Source organism: Ammospiza nelsoni, chromosome 21 (genome assembly GCF_027579445.1).
Source record: "Ammospiza nelsoni isolate bAmmNel1 chromosome 21, bAmmNel1.pri, whole genome shotgun sequence".
Taxonomy (NCBI): domain Eukaryota; kingdom Metazoa; phylum Chordata; class Aves; order Passeriformes; family Passerellidae; genus Ammospiza; species Ammospiza nelsoni.
Window position 1 is genome coordinate 1,830,762 of NC_080653.1, and position 13,723 is coordinate 1,844,484.

Consider the following 13,723-nt stretch of genomic DNA (forward strand, 5'->3'; position numbering starts at 1 on the left):
TCAATGCCCTGCCCAGATTTCAGCACCATCCCTACATTATTTTAAGACACAGCAAGTATCAGAACAACCCAACAGGACCTGCTGGCCAGCAGGAGCCAACTCCCAGAGCAAACCCTTCCCTCCTACAGCTGCACATCAGCAGCAGATTCACCCCAGGCAGCAGCCCTGGCTCTCAGCACCAAAGCAAGGGAAAATCTGGAGCTGTAAGAAGGGTCCAACATCCCTGTGACCCCATTTACTCCAGGCTCATTGGTAACCCCTGAACTGGTTCATACTGGGGAGCCTGGGGAAACATATCCTAAAGAACCAAAATCCTCCTGGTGTTGGTGCTGACCTCCCCACTCCATCTCTTCAAGAGCACCCAACCCTCCAGCTCATCACAGGAGCTTCCTCAGCTCAGAAACTCCTCAGCCCACCACCCTCTGCCTTCTCACCTGCCCTCACATCAAACACCTTCCAAAATCTAACCAACCAAACCTCCCCTTCCATCAAACACCTTCCAGAAACCAACATCAAACACCTTCCAAACACCAACCAACCAAACCTCACCTTCCCTGCCATAAAACACTTTCCAAAAACCAACATCAAACACTTTCCAAAACCCATCAAAACCTCACCTCCCTGCCATCACCTTCAAAGCCCATCCAAACCTCACCTCCCTGCCATCAAACACCTTCCAAAAAGCAACAACCAGCACCTTCCAAAAACCATCCAAACCTCACCTCCCTGCCATCAAACACCTTCCAAAAACCAACCAAACCTCACATCCCTGCCATCAAACACCTTCCAAAAACCAACCAACCAACCAAACCTCCCCTGCCACCAAACACCTTCCAAAAATCAACATCAAACACCTTCCAAAAACCAACCAAACCTCCCCTGCTATCACACCCCTTCCCCAAACCAAGGCTGTCCCTCCCCACGTGGCTCTGCCCCACTTGTCCTTGACCAGCCCCTAAGTGCATGACACAGACTCAAACCCCATTCTGTGAGCAGAACAGAGCAGAAGGTGTTACCAGACCTTTAAATGTCATATTGAGGGTCCAGTTTCCTCAAACACCTCCAGTGAGAGGTGTTGAAGCCCAGCCAGCTGCCAGGGTGGTGTCACAATCACAGGGGACACTCCCTGTGCCAAAGCTTTCCTGTATCTCCCAAGTGTACCACTTTAGTTCAATAAAAGAGTTTGTTCTTTGTGCCCTTTTATATTTACTGGCTGAGAAAGGTTCATCCCAGCAGTGTTGATCCACTTTTATCACCCTCCAGTGGCCCCAGCAGGAGCTGCCAGCAGCACTCTGCTCACACCTCACCTGCAAAGGCTCTTGGGTTCCTCAGCTCTGCCTTCTGCATGGCCCAGCCCTCCCTGAACAAGTCCAGCAGCAGAATTTGGTTAAAATAACTGTTTATTTGTCAAAGCCCTGACTTCTGTCCAGAATAAACTGACTCCAAACTAAACTAATTCCTCCACTGAGGGCTGAATGTGCTGCCTGGGACAAGGGAGCCAAGGGAGTAACAAGAAGTCTCTGTGTGAATGGGAACAGACCTAATTTCAGCTTCCAGGGATTATGTCAGGGACCAAAACAGAGTTGTTTGGGTTCAGGATTCCCACCAGGCAGGGATCTGCACTCCTGCAGCTGCTCTGTGCCTGAGGACAAGGCTTCTCCAGACAAACCATGGCAGGATCCAGGTGGATCGCACCCACCTGGCCAGACACCACTCCTGATCAGAGCATCACTGTCATGTCTGGGGGCTGTGAAGGGAAAACCTCTGAGCTGTGCACACAGAGCAGCCCCAGCTCCCACACACAGCCAGCTCCTCCCTCCCTCCTGCTCTTGCTTTGGGCTCATCCCACCCCTGAAGCCTGGCAGGGCTGGAGCACATTTGAGAGCTGCCAACCCTTCAGCTGGAGTGTTACAACAGCCTGAGACACATTTTTCCAAAGCTTGCCCTGGGAGGAGAGAACTCTGCACTGAGGAAAACACAGTGCTGTGCTCCATGGATCCACCTCAGGCCATCACACAGGAACCATCTCCTCATTCCTCCTGGTTTGCACAAACTGGGCACTGGGACTGAGGCACAGCCACTCTGTCACCTGCACTTCCACACAAGCCTGGAGAGATCTGCACAGCTCCTGCACCTCCCTGGTGGGTTTGTTACCAACACCCTTTTCCAAATCCCTGCACCCTTCCAGACCCTCCCTGGCCCATGTCACAGAGCTGGTGGGGGTTATGACATTGTCCCTACCTCTACAGGAGGCTTCCTCACTTCATCTTCCTGCATTTTCATAGAACCATGGAATGGTTTGGGTGGGAAGGGACCTCAAAGCCACACCTGCCATGGCAGGGACACTTCCCACTGTCCCAGGCTGCTCCCAGCCCTGTCCAGCCTGGCCTTGGGCACTGCCAGGGATCCAGGGGCAGCCCCAGCTGCTCTGGGCACCCTGTGCCAGGGCCTGCCCACCCTCACAGGGAACAATTCCTGCCCAATATCCCACCTACCCCTGCTCTGTCTGAAGCCATTCCCCTTTCCCCTGCCACTCCAGAGTGCTGTGTGTCTGTTCCAGATTGCAATGCAAGATGTTTTCCATTACCCTCTGTATGGCAGATTACCTTTGTCAAGTGGGAAGTTTGCTTTATCTCTCTCTCTGAGTGACCACAATCACTCCTCCCTCGGGAGGGGACATTGCTGATAACAGCTATTGAATGTCCCTGCAGGGCTGATAAGAACTACAGCATCCCATTGGGAGGTGTGAGCCCAGAGGGAGGAGCCAAGCATTCCTACCCAGATATAATCCAGAGGTTTTGAGACACCAGCACGGCTTCTCCACTGGATTCCCCAGAGGAACAGCAGCTGCCTCTTCTCCCACTGGATCTTCAGAGGAAGAATCCATCCTTCTCTGCAGGATCCCTGCTCCAGCAGAACCACCCCTGACACTGCAGGAGGGCTGAGCCACAATTCCAATGGCACTGCCACCAACACCCTGACCCACAGGGTGTCAGGTTGGGTTCTGACTCTGGCAGTGTTGCTCTAGTGTACTGCATTGTTTACTTTATCCTTTTTTTTTTCTTCCCTATTAAAGAACTGTTATTCCTGCTTCCTTGTTTTTGCCTGAGAGCCCCTTAATTTAAAATATATAGCAATTCAGAGGGGTAGGGAGGGTTTACATTCTCCATTTCAGGGGAGGCTCCTGCCTTCCTTAGCAGACTCCTGTCTTTCCAAACCAAGACAGTGTCCCTGTCCAGCTCTCCCACAGGCTCCCTCAGCAGCTGCATGCCTCCCTGTCCCCTGATGCTGCTCAGTGAATATCCCCAGCCCTGCCCAGTGGATGTCCCCAGCCCCGTGCCAGCCCAGCCATACCTGATGGGCAGGGAGGGGTCCCCGGCGTCCCACCAGTCCTTGGGAGGGCTGATGTACATGCACCACAGCTCCCAGCTGTAGCCGTGGGCTGAGTTCTCGTAGCGCTGCACCTCGAAGTTGTCCTGCTTGATGTTGTCAATGGAGGGCAGGATCACCCTCTTCCTGTTCTCCTGGATCCGGGACAGCACTGGCTCTGCCCTGGGGGAAGGGGCAAAGCACAGACAGAGCCTCAGTTCACTGCAGCTCCACTCAGTTCCATCCCGATATCCCATCCATCCCTGCCCTCTGGTAGTGGGAGCCATTCCCTGTGTCCTGTCCCTCCAGCCCTCATCCCCAGTCCCTCTGCAGCTCTCCTGGGAGATCCCTTTGGTTCTGGAATCCACTCAGAGCCTTCTCCTCTCCAGCTCAACAGCTCCAACTCTCTCAGCTTGTCCTCACAGTCCTTCGTGCTCCTCCTCTAGACCCACTCCAGGTCCACGTTCTCCTTGTGATGGATACAAACCTGGTCCACAGGCTGGAAACTTTCCCTTGTGTAAAGCAAGGCCAGGAGAGGTGTGCTTGGTTCAAACCATGCCTGAACTAGACCAGACTTCCCCCAGATCCCAAAACCCTGGGCACAACAGGTACATTCTGGAAAGCAGGACTGTTTGAAGGGTCTTTTTTCCCTTGGGATGCAGTTTGATGACTCTGTAGCTAAAAATTTATCTCTGGGATGTGTTCAGAGCAGGAGGTGTGCTCAGCCTCACCTCTGCAGCTCCAGTCACCATGTGCCCTGGGGTCAGTGCCCACACCAGGGGGAATTTGGGGGACTGGCACTCCCAGTGCCCCCAGTAACAGCAGCATTTGGGAAACTCAGGGAGAGCCAAGCCCACACTGCAGAAATGTCTCCTCTCTACCCCCAGGAAAGAGCTTCAAGAGCTCAGTCAGCGGGAGCTCCACAGTGAATCAGGTGTGAGGATTTAGTGACCAGAAAATGGAATATTCAGCTGGGAATACAGATCCCAACATCACAAACAGCTCCTAAAATATCCCCTTCAGCTGCACTGTCATTAAAAAGGATTCAATAGCTGTGCACAACTCTGCCTTTAACAACTGCAAATAGGGATTTTTTGTGGCTGTTACTGTGTTCAAATGCAACACAAGTTTAGCTTCTTCCATCTCCACTTTTCTAAACATGGACCATTTACTTTTTACACTTGGTTAAAGGAAAAAAATCCCTTTCAGGCTCCTGTCATGACAAGATTCAAACTTAAGCCACTTGAGCTCAAATGTTCTAAACCTCCCTGAAAAACAATCCTTATGAAACACCTTTTGCTGTTCTGCACCTCTGCTCTTATTTCCAGCAGCAGAGAAACAAATCAATCCAGAGCATCTGAGCCTCCCACTCTGGGATCCAGCAATGGGAAACACTTTCTCCTTCATTCCCTTGCTGCCTGGGCTTTTTTCAACTTGCAGGAATTACTTAAGGCTAAGGGAATGGAAATCATCCTGAAAAACATAAATAGGGAGCAGGGAAAGCGCACACACAAAGAGAAGGAACAGAGAAGGATTACAGGGAACAAGGGCAAGGAAAAGTTCTCCTCATGCATTCCCACCATGCCATTCAATGCAGAAGGAATCCTGGAGAAGGATTACCAAGGCAGAGGACCTGTGTGTCATTTTATAGGGATACATGGGGACAGTGAGCCAGAGGAGACCTGTGTGCCAGATTCTGTAGGAATACATGAGGACTTAACAAGGCAGAGGACCTTTGTGTCATTCTGTACGGACACATGGGGACAATAAACCAGAGGACCTGGGTGTCATTCTATAGGAACACATGAGGACTTAACAAGCCAGAGGACCTCTGTGCTCTTCTGTAGGGACACTGTTGTATTGCACTAAATAGTTATTTAGTTGTCTGCACTGGGTGTTCGGTAATTTGCACTGCTCACATGATTTGTATCCTATTGGCCACATGGTTTCCCTCTTTTTTCCCTCCCAAGTTCAGCCCTGGTGGTCTCTCCCCTGGTTTACCCTTCCCCTCGCCCCTTCCCACTTGTATCCCATTGGTTGTGGTCCTCTTCCTCCACCCCCATTCCCCAGGTATAAAAGTCTCCTGCCATGAGGCAATGCCCTCTTTTCCCACCTGGGGAGTCACCGGAGTGTGAGTGTCTCCTCACAAGTCAATAAACAGAGGACATTTGTCCCCACATGGAGAAGAGTGCTTCCAATCTTTTGCTTTCGTCCATGTAAGATGGTGTGGGCTAGGTTGCACAGCTAGCTGGATTGGACTCAAACAGCCTGCCCAGACATGGTTCTTACAGGACACAAAGGAGGCGTGTTCCCCTGGTTAATACCCCCTCAGCAAGCCCCTGAGCACCTACCAGCCAGCAGTGAACTCCACGTGGGCATCAAAGAAGCCGGTGACCTGGCCCGTGGCAGCCTTCCAGCCCTCGATGCGCGCCCGGATCAGCCCTTCCCTCTTCTGGTTCCTCACCACCTTCACCAGCCCCGGGTAGCGTTTGTTCACGTACTCCTCCAGCGGCGCCTTCAGCTCCTCTGGGGACAGGGACACACAGCCGTAGGGTTGTGGCGTTACATTTTGGTTAAATGGTTTGCTCTGTCTCACCCCTCAGAAATGTATGGTTTGTTCCAGGCCTGTGACCCTCCCCTGCAGTGTCATGGAGCTGTAATGCCATTGGCCCGAGTTTGATTCCATGCCCACTTAGAATCCCCCTGTTAAACTGTGCGAGGGAGACCAGAAGCTCTCTTGGCACTTTGCTCTCTTGGCCCTTCTCTCCCTTCCCTTCCCTTCCCTTCCCTTCCCTTCCCTTCCCTTCCCTTCCCTTCCCTTCCCTTCCCTTCCCTTCCCTTCCCTTCCCTTCCCTTCCCTTCCCTTCCCCTCCCTTCCCCCCATTGTTATGTTGTGATTTTTCACCCCAGAACCTCGAGTCCGTCCCCTGATAATTCCCTGCCAGGTGTGTCAGTCACCTCTCCTTTCCCCTCCCAGCACTGTCTGTCAGTCCTGGCATTCCAGAAGGGCACTGAGTGATTGGCAGATTCAAAGGATGCCCTCCACCCCTGCCTGGGGGGCATTGGGCCATCCAGGTGTCCTTTGTCCCTTTGTCCGTCCCCTCCTGTCCCTGCTTGGTGGCTCCCTGCCCCTTCCCTGCCCCTCTCGTCGGGTTCAAAGGAGCAGCAACCACGGGCTCAGGGAGTTCTGTTGGAGCTGGTGCTGCATTCAGAGGCCTGAGGGCCAAAATAAAGCTCTGGATCCAAACCCTCCATCAGAACCAGCTCCTTTCCTTCACCATTGCCTTAAAGCTTCTCCACAGAGGGAAATCTGAGGAGCAGCCTCTGTTATGGGGGGAAGCTCCATCCCAGCACCACCAGAGCTCCTGCAGGCCTGGACTTGTCCCCACGGGCCCAGCTGCAGCACCCAGCCAGCCCAAAGTGTCTGTGGGGTGAAACACCACACAGCCAGGCAGCCCAAAGTGTCTGTGGGGTGAAACACCACACACCCAGCCAGGCAAAAGTGTCTGTGGGTGAAACACCACACACCCAGCCAGCCAAAAGTGTCTGTGGGGTGAAACACCACACACCCAGCCAGCCAAAAGTGTCTGTGGGTGAAACACCACACACCCAGCCAGCCAAAAGTGTCTGTGGGGTGAAACACCACACACCCAGCCAGCCCAAAGTGTCTGTGGGTGAAACACCACACACCCAGCCAGCCAAAAGTGTCTGTGGGGTGAAACACCACACACCCAGCCAGGCAAAAGTGTCTGTGGGGTGAAACACCACACACCCAGCCAGCCAAAAGTGTCTGTGGGTGAAACACCACACACCCAGCCAGCCAAAAGTGTCTGTGGGGTGAAACACCACACACCCAGCCAGCCAAAAGTGTCTGTGGGGTGAAACACCACACATCCACCAGCCAAAAGTGTCTGTGGGGTGAAACACCACACACCCAGCCAGCCAAAAGTGTCTGTGGGTGAAACACCGCACACCCAGCCAGCCAAAAGTGTCTGTGGGGTGAAACACCACACACCCAGCCAGCCAAAAGTGTCTGTGGGGTGAAACACCACACATCCACCAGCCAAAAGTGTCTGTGGGTGAAACACCACAGTGCCACTATTTAGTTCAGCACCCCAAGGACCAGACAAGCTCAGGCACATCCCATCCAGCTATATTGGTAAATATTCCAATACCTTCTTCTCCCTCAGAAACCACACTGCTCCCAAGGGTGGGACCCCCAATAAACCCTTATCTAATTAGCAGCCTCAGGAGCTGTGTGGAGTCTCCTTGCCTGCCTGCTGCTACCAGTGAACACACAGATTAGGGGGCCCCAGGGACCCCCCTCAAACAAACTGCATCATCATGGGACAGTGACACAGCTCCCAGCTGGAACAAGCCCACGCTAGGCAGGGACTGGAGCACTGGGGAACACCCTGCACCCACTGAGGGACTCTCCCAAATCCCCTGGGCTCCATCTGCACAAGAGGGACCGAGCACAACCCACACAGGAGAGGCTCAGGGTGTCCCAGAGTCACTGAGGAGCCCATGGGCCACCTCAGACACTTACAGTGCTCTGCACTAAAAGAAATGGAACTGAAACACAAAGATGGAAAAACATCACCCATGGCCAGCAAACAGCAGCACTCTGAACTCTTGTGGAGGTTTGAGCTGAAAGCACTGCTAGAAATGCTGCAAAACCCACCCAAAGTGACTCAAGTGACATCAAAACCATGTGTGAGCTTCACTGCCCTCTTCACTCAGCCTCACCACTGCAGCCTTGGCACTTGCTGTTTGTTTTGCCACCAGAAAAGTTGAAATTCCCCTTTCTTTTGTGAGGGGATGAAAGGGATTCTGGCTTTGTTCAGAATATCCTCCCACCACGTATCTGGTGTTCACTGCAGCTCATTGCCCTGTGCTGCTCTCCCAGGCCTGACACCCTGAGGGACCTGCAGACCTCAGCAGCACAGAAATCCTCCAGAGTACAAGATCTGAGCATGAAAGACCCAGAGGGCTTTGAAGGTGGAAGCAGATGGAAGGTTACAATAAAGGATAAACACCAGTGTGTTTTTCCAACCCTTTGGAAAAGGGAGCCAGAGGAGCCTCAGTCCTTTCAGTGCCTGTTGCACCAGCTCAATGCACAAAGGTCTGCTGGAGAGAGCAGCTCTGAAAGCTCAGCAAAGCCACTGGGCACCAACACAAACTCTTAACTCCATGAAAGCAGCTCCTGAGAGTATCTTTCATCCCTATGAGCCTTCAGGACTGCAGAAAATGAAGATATGATCCGTGACCTCAAATTATAGTCTGCTACCCTTCACTGCACTCTCTCTCTCTCTCCTGGAATAAAAATAAAGAGGAGGAAAAAAAAGTCACCATTAATCATCCACATGGTAAAATCCTTGAGACACACGAGCAGGTATGGGGTCCCACATGAAGGAAACACACAATGGAGAGCAAAGAGTAAACAGCAAGTCTCATCTGCTTTGAAATCTTCAAAGGAAAAGGATTTTCTGTTCCCTTCCCTGCCACGCCTCCAGCCTGGCACAGCAAATGTGCTTTCTCCACGCTGCCTTTCTGGGATGCTTCCCTCACATCTCCATTTCCCCAAAGTCTCCTTTCTCTTTTATGCTGAATTGGGAATAAAAAGAATAAAGCAAATGAGCCCCTTCCTCAGTTCAAAGCATCTACCTCACACACATCCATAACTCAGCAACTTCCATTTCATGCTGAGCGCTCAGAGCAGAACCAGGATTTTATGGAGACAACTCTCCCCAATGGTTTTAGGGAGGTGAAGACACCGATTTTTTGGACAGATGAAGCCCCACAAGCCCAGCACTTGGCATCTCACGTGGCTTTGGAGCAGGTAAGTCAGTAAAGCAGCAGAGCACTGCACCAGAGTGATTCAAACGACTTTCACATTGGAGGTGGAGCCCCAGTGGAAGGAAAACCTGAGAACTGCCCTGGGGACTTGTCTGAGCAGCTCAAAGCTCCAGTGGAACAGAGGAGCTGGAATGTCACAGCTCACAGGGAGCACAGGGTCAGCCCAGCATGGGACAGCAGCTCCTCAGGATGTCCCCAGAATGTCCCCAGGCAGCCACAGCCACTCCCTGCTGTGTCCTGGTGCCAGCAGGGGCACAGGGACCTGGGGGAGCAGGGAAACACAGCAGCACCTGTGCCATGGCACCAGGGATGTGATGGCACCACTCTGACCCTGCTCACTGGCACAGGGCAGGGCCTGTCCTGCCCACAGCTGGGACACAGGTGTCCCCAAGGGCCTGTCCCATAGTGTGTGACACAGGTGTCCCCAGGGCCCTGTCCTGCCCATAGTGTGGGACATAGGTGTCCCCAAGGGCCTGTCCCATAGTGTGTGACACAGGTGTCCCCAGGGCCCTGTCCTGCCCATAGTGTGGGACATAGGTGTCCCCAGGGCCCTGTTCCATAGTGTGTGACACAGGTGTCCCAAGGGCCTGTCCTGCCCACAGCTGGGACACAGGTGTCCCCAGGTGCCCTGTCCCATAGTGTGTGACACAGCTGTCCCCAAGGCCCTGTCCTGCCCACACTGTGGCACACAGGTGTCCCCAAGGCCCTGTCCCATAGTGTGTGACACAGGTGTCCCCGGGGGCTGCTGCCCCCCTGGAGCAGCTCTCAGAGGCACAGGCAGTGCCCACAGTGGGAAATGCAGTTCCAGGCCCTCTCTCCAAGGCTTTCCTGCACAGCCTCACAGGGATTGCCACGTTTGCTCCCTGCCTCTGCTCTGCTCAGGCTCAGCACACAGCACACAGCTTTGGGGAGAGCTGATATTCCTGAGCTGGGCCAGCCTAACCCTTCTGAGCTGTTCTGCAGCTCTGGGAGGAGAGGGCACAGAGCACAGCCCTGTTCTGCTGTGATCACACACATCCCTGGCTTTTTATACTGAGAACTGTGAGTACTTTATTTACAATAATTTTCCAATACCTATCACCTATGTCAGACAGTCTGTCTCTACTCTAAACCAATCCAGAAGTGTCACCATCACAGCAGAAGATGGAGGCCAAGAAGAAGGAGAAGGACAGGACATGCCCAGATTCCTCCATCTTGCCTCTTGAACCCCCATTCTAAATCCCCAAAATTCTACTTTTTCACCCTGTGACAAACTCGCTATCATTCTACTCAAACTCTTGTGGCTTGTAAATCTTCACACAAAGTTGGTAATTGTGTCCATGGGCTAAAATCAAAGGCACAGGTGTTTGTGACTCTGTGCCAAGGCCTCTGAGCCCCTGACAGGGTCTGGAGCCTCCAGGGCAGCCAGAGCAATGTCCTGGGTCCTGACAGTTGGGAGGCCTGGAACAGAACTCCAGGGGTTTGTGACTTGCACCAAGGGACAGCAGCAGAGAGCAGCTGTCACACACAGGGGCAGCCTGGCCCTTGGATCTGCTCCTCCCAGGCCTCCACACAAACCCCAGCAGGGACAAAGCCCCTCCAGCTCAGGGACTCGCTGCCATTGCCACCACAGGGCTGACAGTGACAACATCCACAAGAGGCTGAGCAAGATAGCCAGCCTGGTGGTCAGGAACTGGGACTCTGCATGTAAAAAGCTCAGGAGCCAGGATGGGAACAGAGCAGTGGCCCAGCTCCCCTCCTGCTCCCTGACCAGAGGAGCACTCCTGAGGATTCCAGTGGTGAATCCACAGGCATCGTAGACATCTTTTTGTGAAAATCCTTTCTTAGGATTTTTTCCCTTCTGAGAAGCTGAGAGGCCTCAGAAACAAAATGTAAACATTGATTATCTGCTGCTGTGGAATGCAACAGGTGCATCTGTGATTGGTCTCATGTGGATGTTTGGGATTAGTGACCAGTCACGGCAGAGCTGGATATCTCTCTCTCTCTCTGTCCAAGCCACAGACCTTTGTTTTCATTCCTTTCTATTCTTAGCTTAGCTAGGCTTCTGAGATGAAACTTTTCCTTCTATTCTTTTTAGTATAGTTTTAATGTAATATATATATATCATAAATAATAAATCAACCCTTCTGAACATGGAGTCAACATTCTTGTCTCTTCTCTCACCTGAAAACCCCTGTGACCACGGTCACACACAGGGGCTGCACAGCCAGGAATTCACTCCAATCCAGCACTGCCCTGCAGCCTGGAGACTCCCTTCCCTCCTGCACCCCATGGCTCTGCTCCCTCACACACTCAGGCATCCTCTGAGGAGCTGGAGCCTCCCTCAGAGCACAGCACCCCTGTTTATTCAGGATGCACTCTGGAAGGTTTGACCTCTGCCATTGCTTCCCAGCAAGATTGCAGAGAGAAATGCTACTGAAAATGCCAAAAGGTTCAATTTCCATCCTGCCTTTTGTTCTCCATCTGTCCCTATTGATCTTCCCTGAAGGGCAAGTGCAAGGAACTCTAATCCTATGGACCTGTTGCTCCATTAAAAGCCCAGCTGCAATGACTTATGTTATCTGTTACAAACTGTTTGGTCACCTACACGAGCTGGAAAGTGGGGCTGCAGGGAAATGGAACCACCTGGTACCAAGGAAGTTAACCTCACTATGGACACCAGCCCATGCAAGCACAGAAACATCCACTGATCCACCCTGTCTGAGGCTAAAAGATGTGTCTGGGGGTGTGCATTCTATCCCCATCTGTCAGAGCTGGGGCAGCTCTCTGCTGTCCATGGGGCAGTTGTTTCTTTATCTCTGCCACAGCCAACCCTCCCTCCAGCAGATCTCTGCTGTCCATGGCCACTGAGTGTCCCTGCAGGGCTGAGCCAATGCCAGCATCCCATGGGGAGATGCTCCGCCCAGGGGAGGAGCCAAGCATTCCTGCCTGGATCCAATCTGAGCCTGGCACAGCACAGCAGCCTTTGCCCCCTGCACTGCCAGAGGAGCAGCTTTCTGCTGCCCTGCATGGCCAGAGGGAGCCCAGGCCCATCTGCAGCAGCCCTGGAGCTGCAGAGGAAAACTCCCCCCTTGTGCAGGATCCCTGCTGCAGCAGAGCCACAGCTGGCACTGCAGGAGGGCTGAGCCCCCTGGGATGGGGCTGGGACACCTCCCTGACACACAGGGGGCAGGGACTGCTCTCACTATGGCAGGGGTTTGTTTTATTTTTCTGTACTATTGCCTTTGTATTTTAAACTTTCCTAATAAAGAATTGTTATTCCTATTCCCATATCTTTGCCTGATGGCCCTTAATTTCCAAATTATAATAATTCAGAGGGAGGGGCTTTGCATTTTCCATTTCAGGGCAGGCTCCTGCCTTCCTTAGCAGACACCTGGCTGTTCAAACCCAGACACATCCCCACCCCAAATCCTGCCCAAACCTCTCCACATGCTGTGGTAGGCCCCAGAACTAAAAGTGGGAACTGCCTGTAGCCACACAGAGAGAGGAGCAAAGACCAGCAGCAGCACCAGAGAAGCTCAAGGTTTACCAAGAGCAGGGAGTTCCTTGGGCAGCACTGGCCAGGTGTCCTTGGGAGAGGACCACACCTCCACACCCCTAAGGAAAACATCCTTGTGTTTGCCAGACTCAGATGGGTGGGGAAAGCCTACAGAGCCAAGGTGTTATCAGAAACATGGAGGGGTCAGGGCTGGGAGTGCTCCAGGCCATGGGAGACCCCAAGCACCCCTGTCTCACTTTGTCACCTGCCCGAAACTCCAAAGCCATCAGGGCTGGGATTTCTGCAGGAAATCATTAGAGCAGCTCCTTCAGCAGGCAATAAATACATGTGAACACTTTTCAGGAGACTTAGAGCCAGGGGAGTCTCTGAAGGTTTTCACCTGCAGCTGGACAAAAGGAAACTGTGACAGGGGAGCAAGGGATGAGTCAACTCTCCCAGGGAAAGCTGGTCCCAGTCAGGGCATGCAGCTCCAGCCTCTGCTCATTTAGATCAGCAAACCCCAAAGAGAATCAAGAATACCCTGAGCTGGAAGGGAGCCACAAGGACCATGGATCCCAGCTCCTGTCCCGCACAGGCACCCGAGCTGTTATAGGTGGATAAAGAGATGATTGGCTGTCGCAATTAAAAGATAACTATTGTGTGAATATTCAGAAAAGCTTTAGTGATGTATAGTTATGTTATTGTAGTTTAGATGCCCTCTGTTCTCCCCACAGTTCCCTTTCCCCCTGTATTGCTGCCATCACACAGCCTGGGCTGTCCAGCACAGGTACAAAGAAGCTGCACAGGTGTCCCTGGCATGGGGCAGGTGGGAATGGAAAAGCTTGGGGGTGCTCAGGGGGTGGGCAGGGCAACACCTGAGCTCCAATCCAGGTACAAAGCAGTCTGCACTGATAAATGGCACAGAAGAGCTGACTGACAGACTCTGGGAGGGGCCAGGGCTGGCTGATGCAGCCCCCAGGGGTATAAAAGACTGAGCATCCAGCTTGAAGATGAACT

The 13,723-nt window shown here is 52.8% G+C and overlaps 1 protein-coding gene across 1 annotated transcript in view; it reads right to left on the bottom strand.

Annotated features, from left to right (window-relative positions):
• The window catches only part of GALNT17 (polypeptide N-acetylgalactosaminyltransferase 17), a 244,782-nt gene that overhangs the window by 136,755 nt on the left and 94,304 nt on the right, over positions 1 to 13,723 (bottom strand). Inside the window, exons 4-5 of the mRNA XM_059487044.1 lie at positions 5,721 to 5,895; positions 3,355 to 3,552 (exon numbers count right to left, since the gene is read on the bottom strand). Of these exons, the coding sequence (XP_059343027.1) occupies positions 3,355 to 3,552; positions 5,721 to 5,895 (373 nt within the window). The remainder of the gene's footprint in view (positions 1 to 3,354; positions 3,553 to 5,720; positions 5,896 to 13,723) is intronic.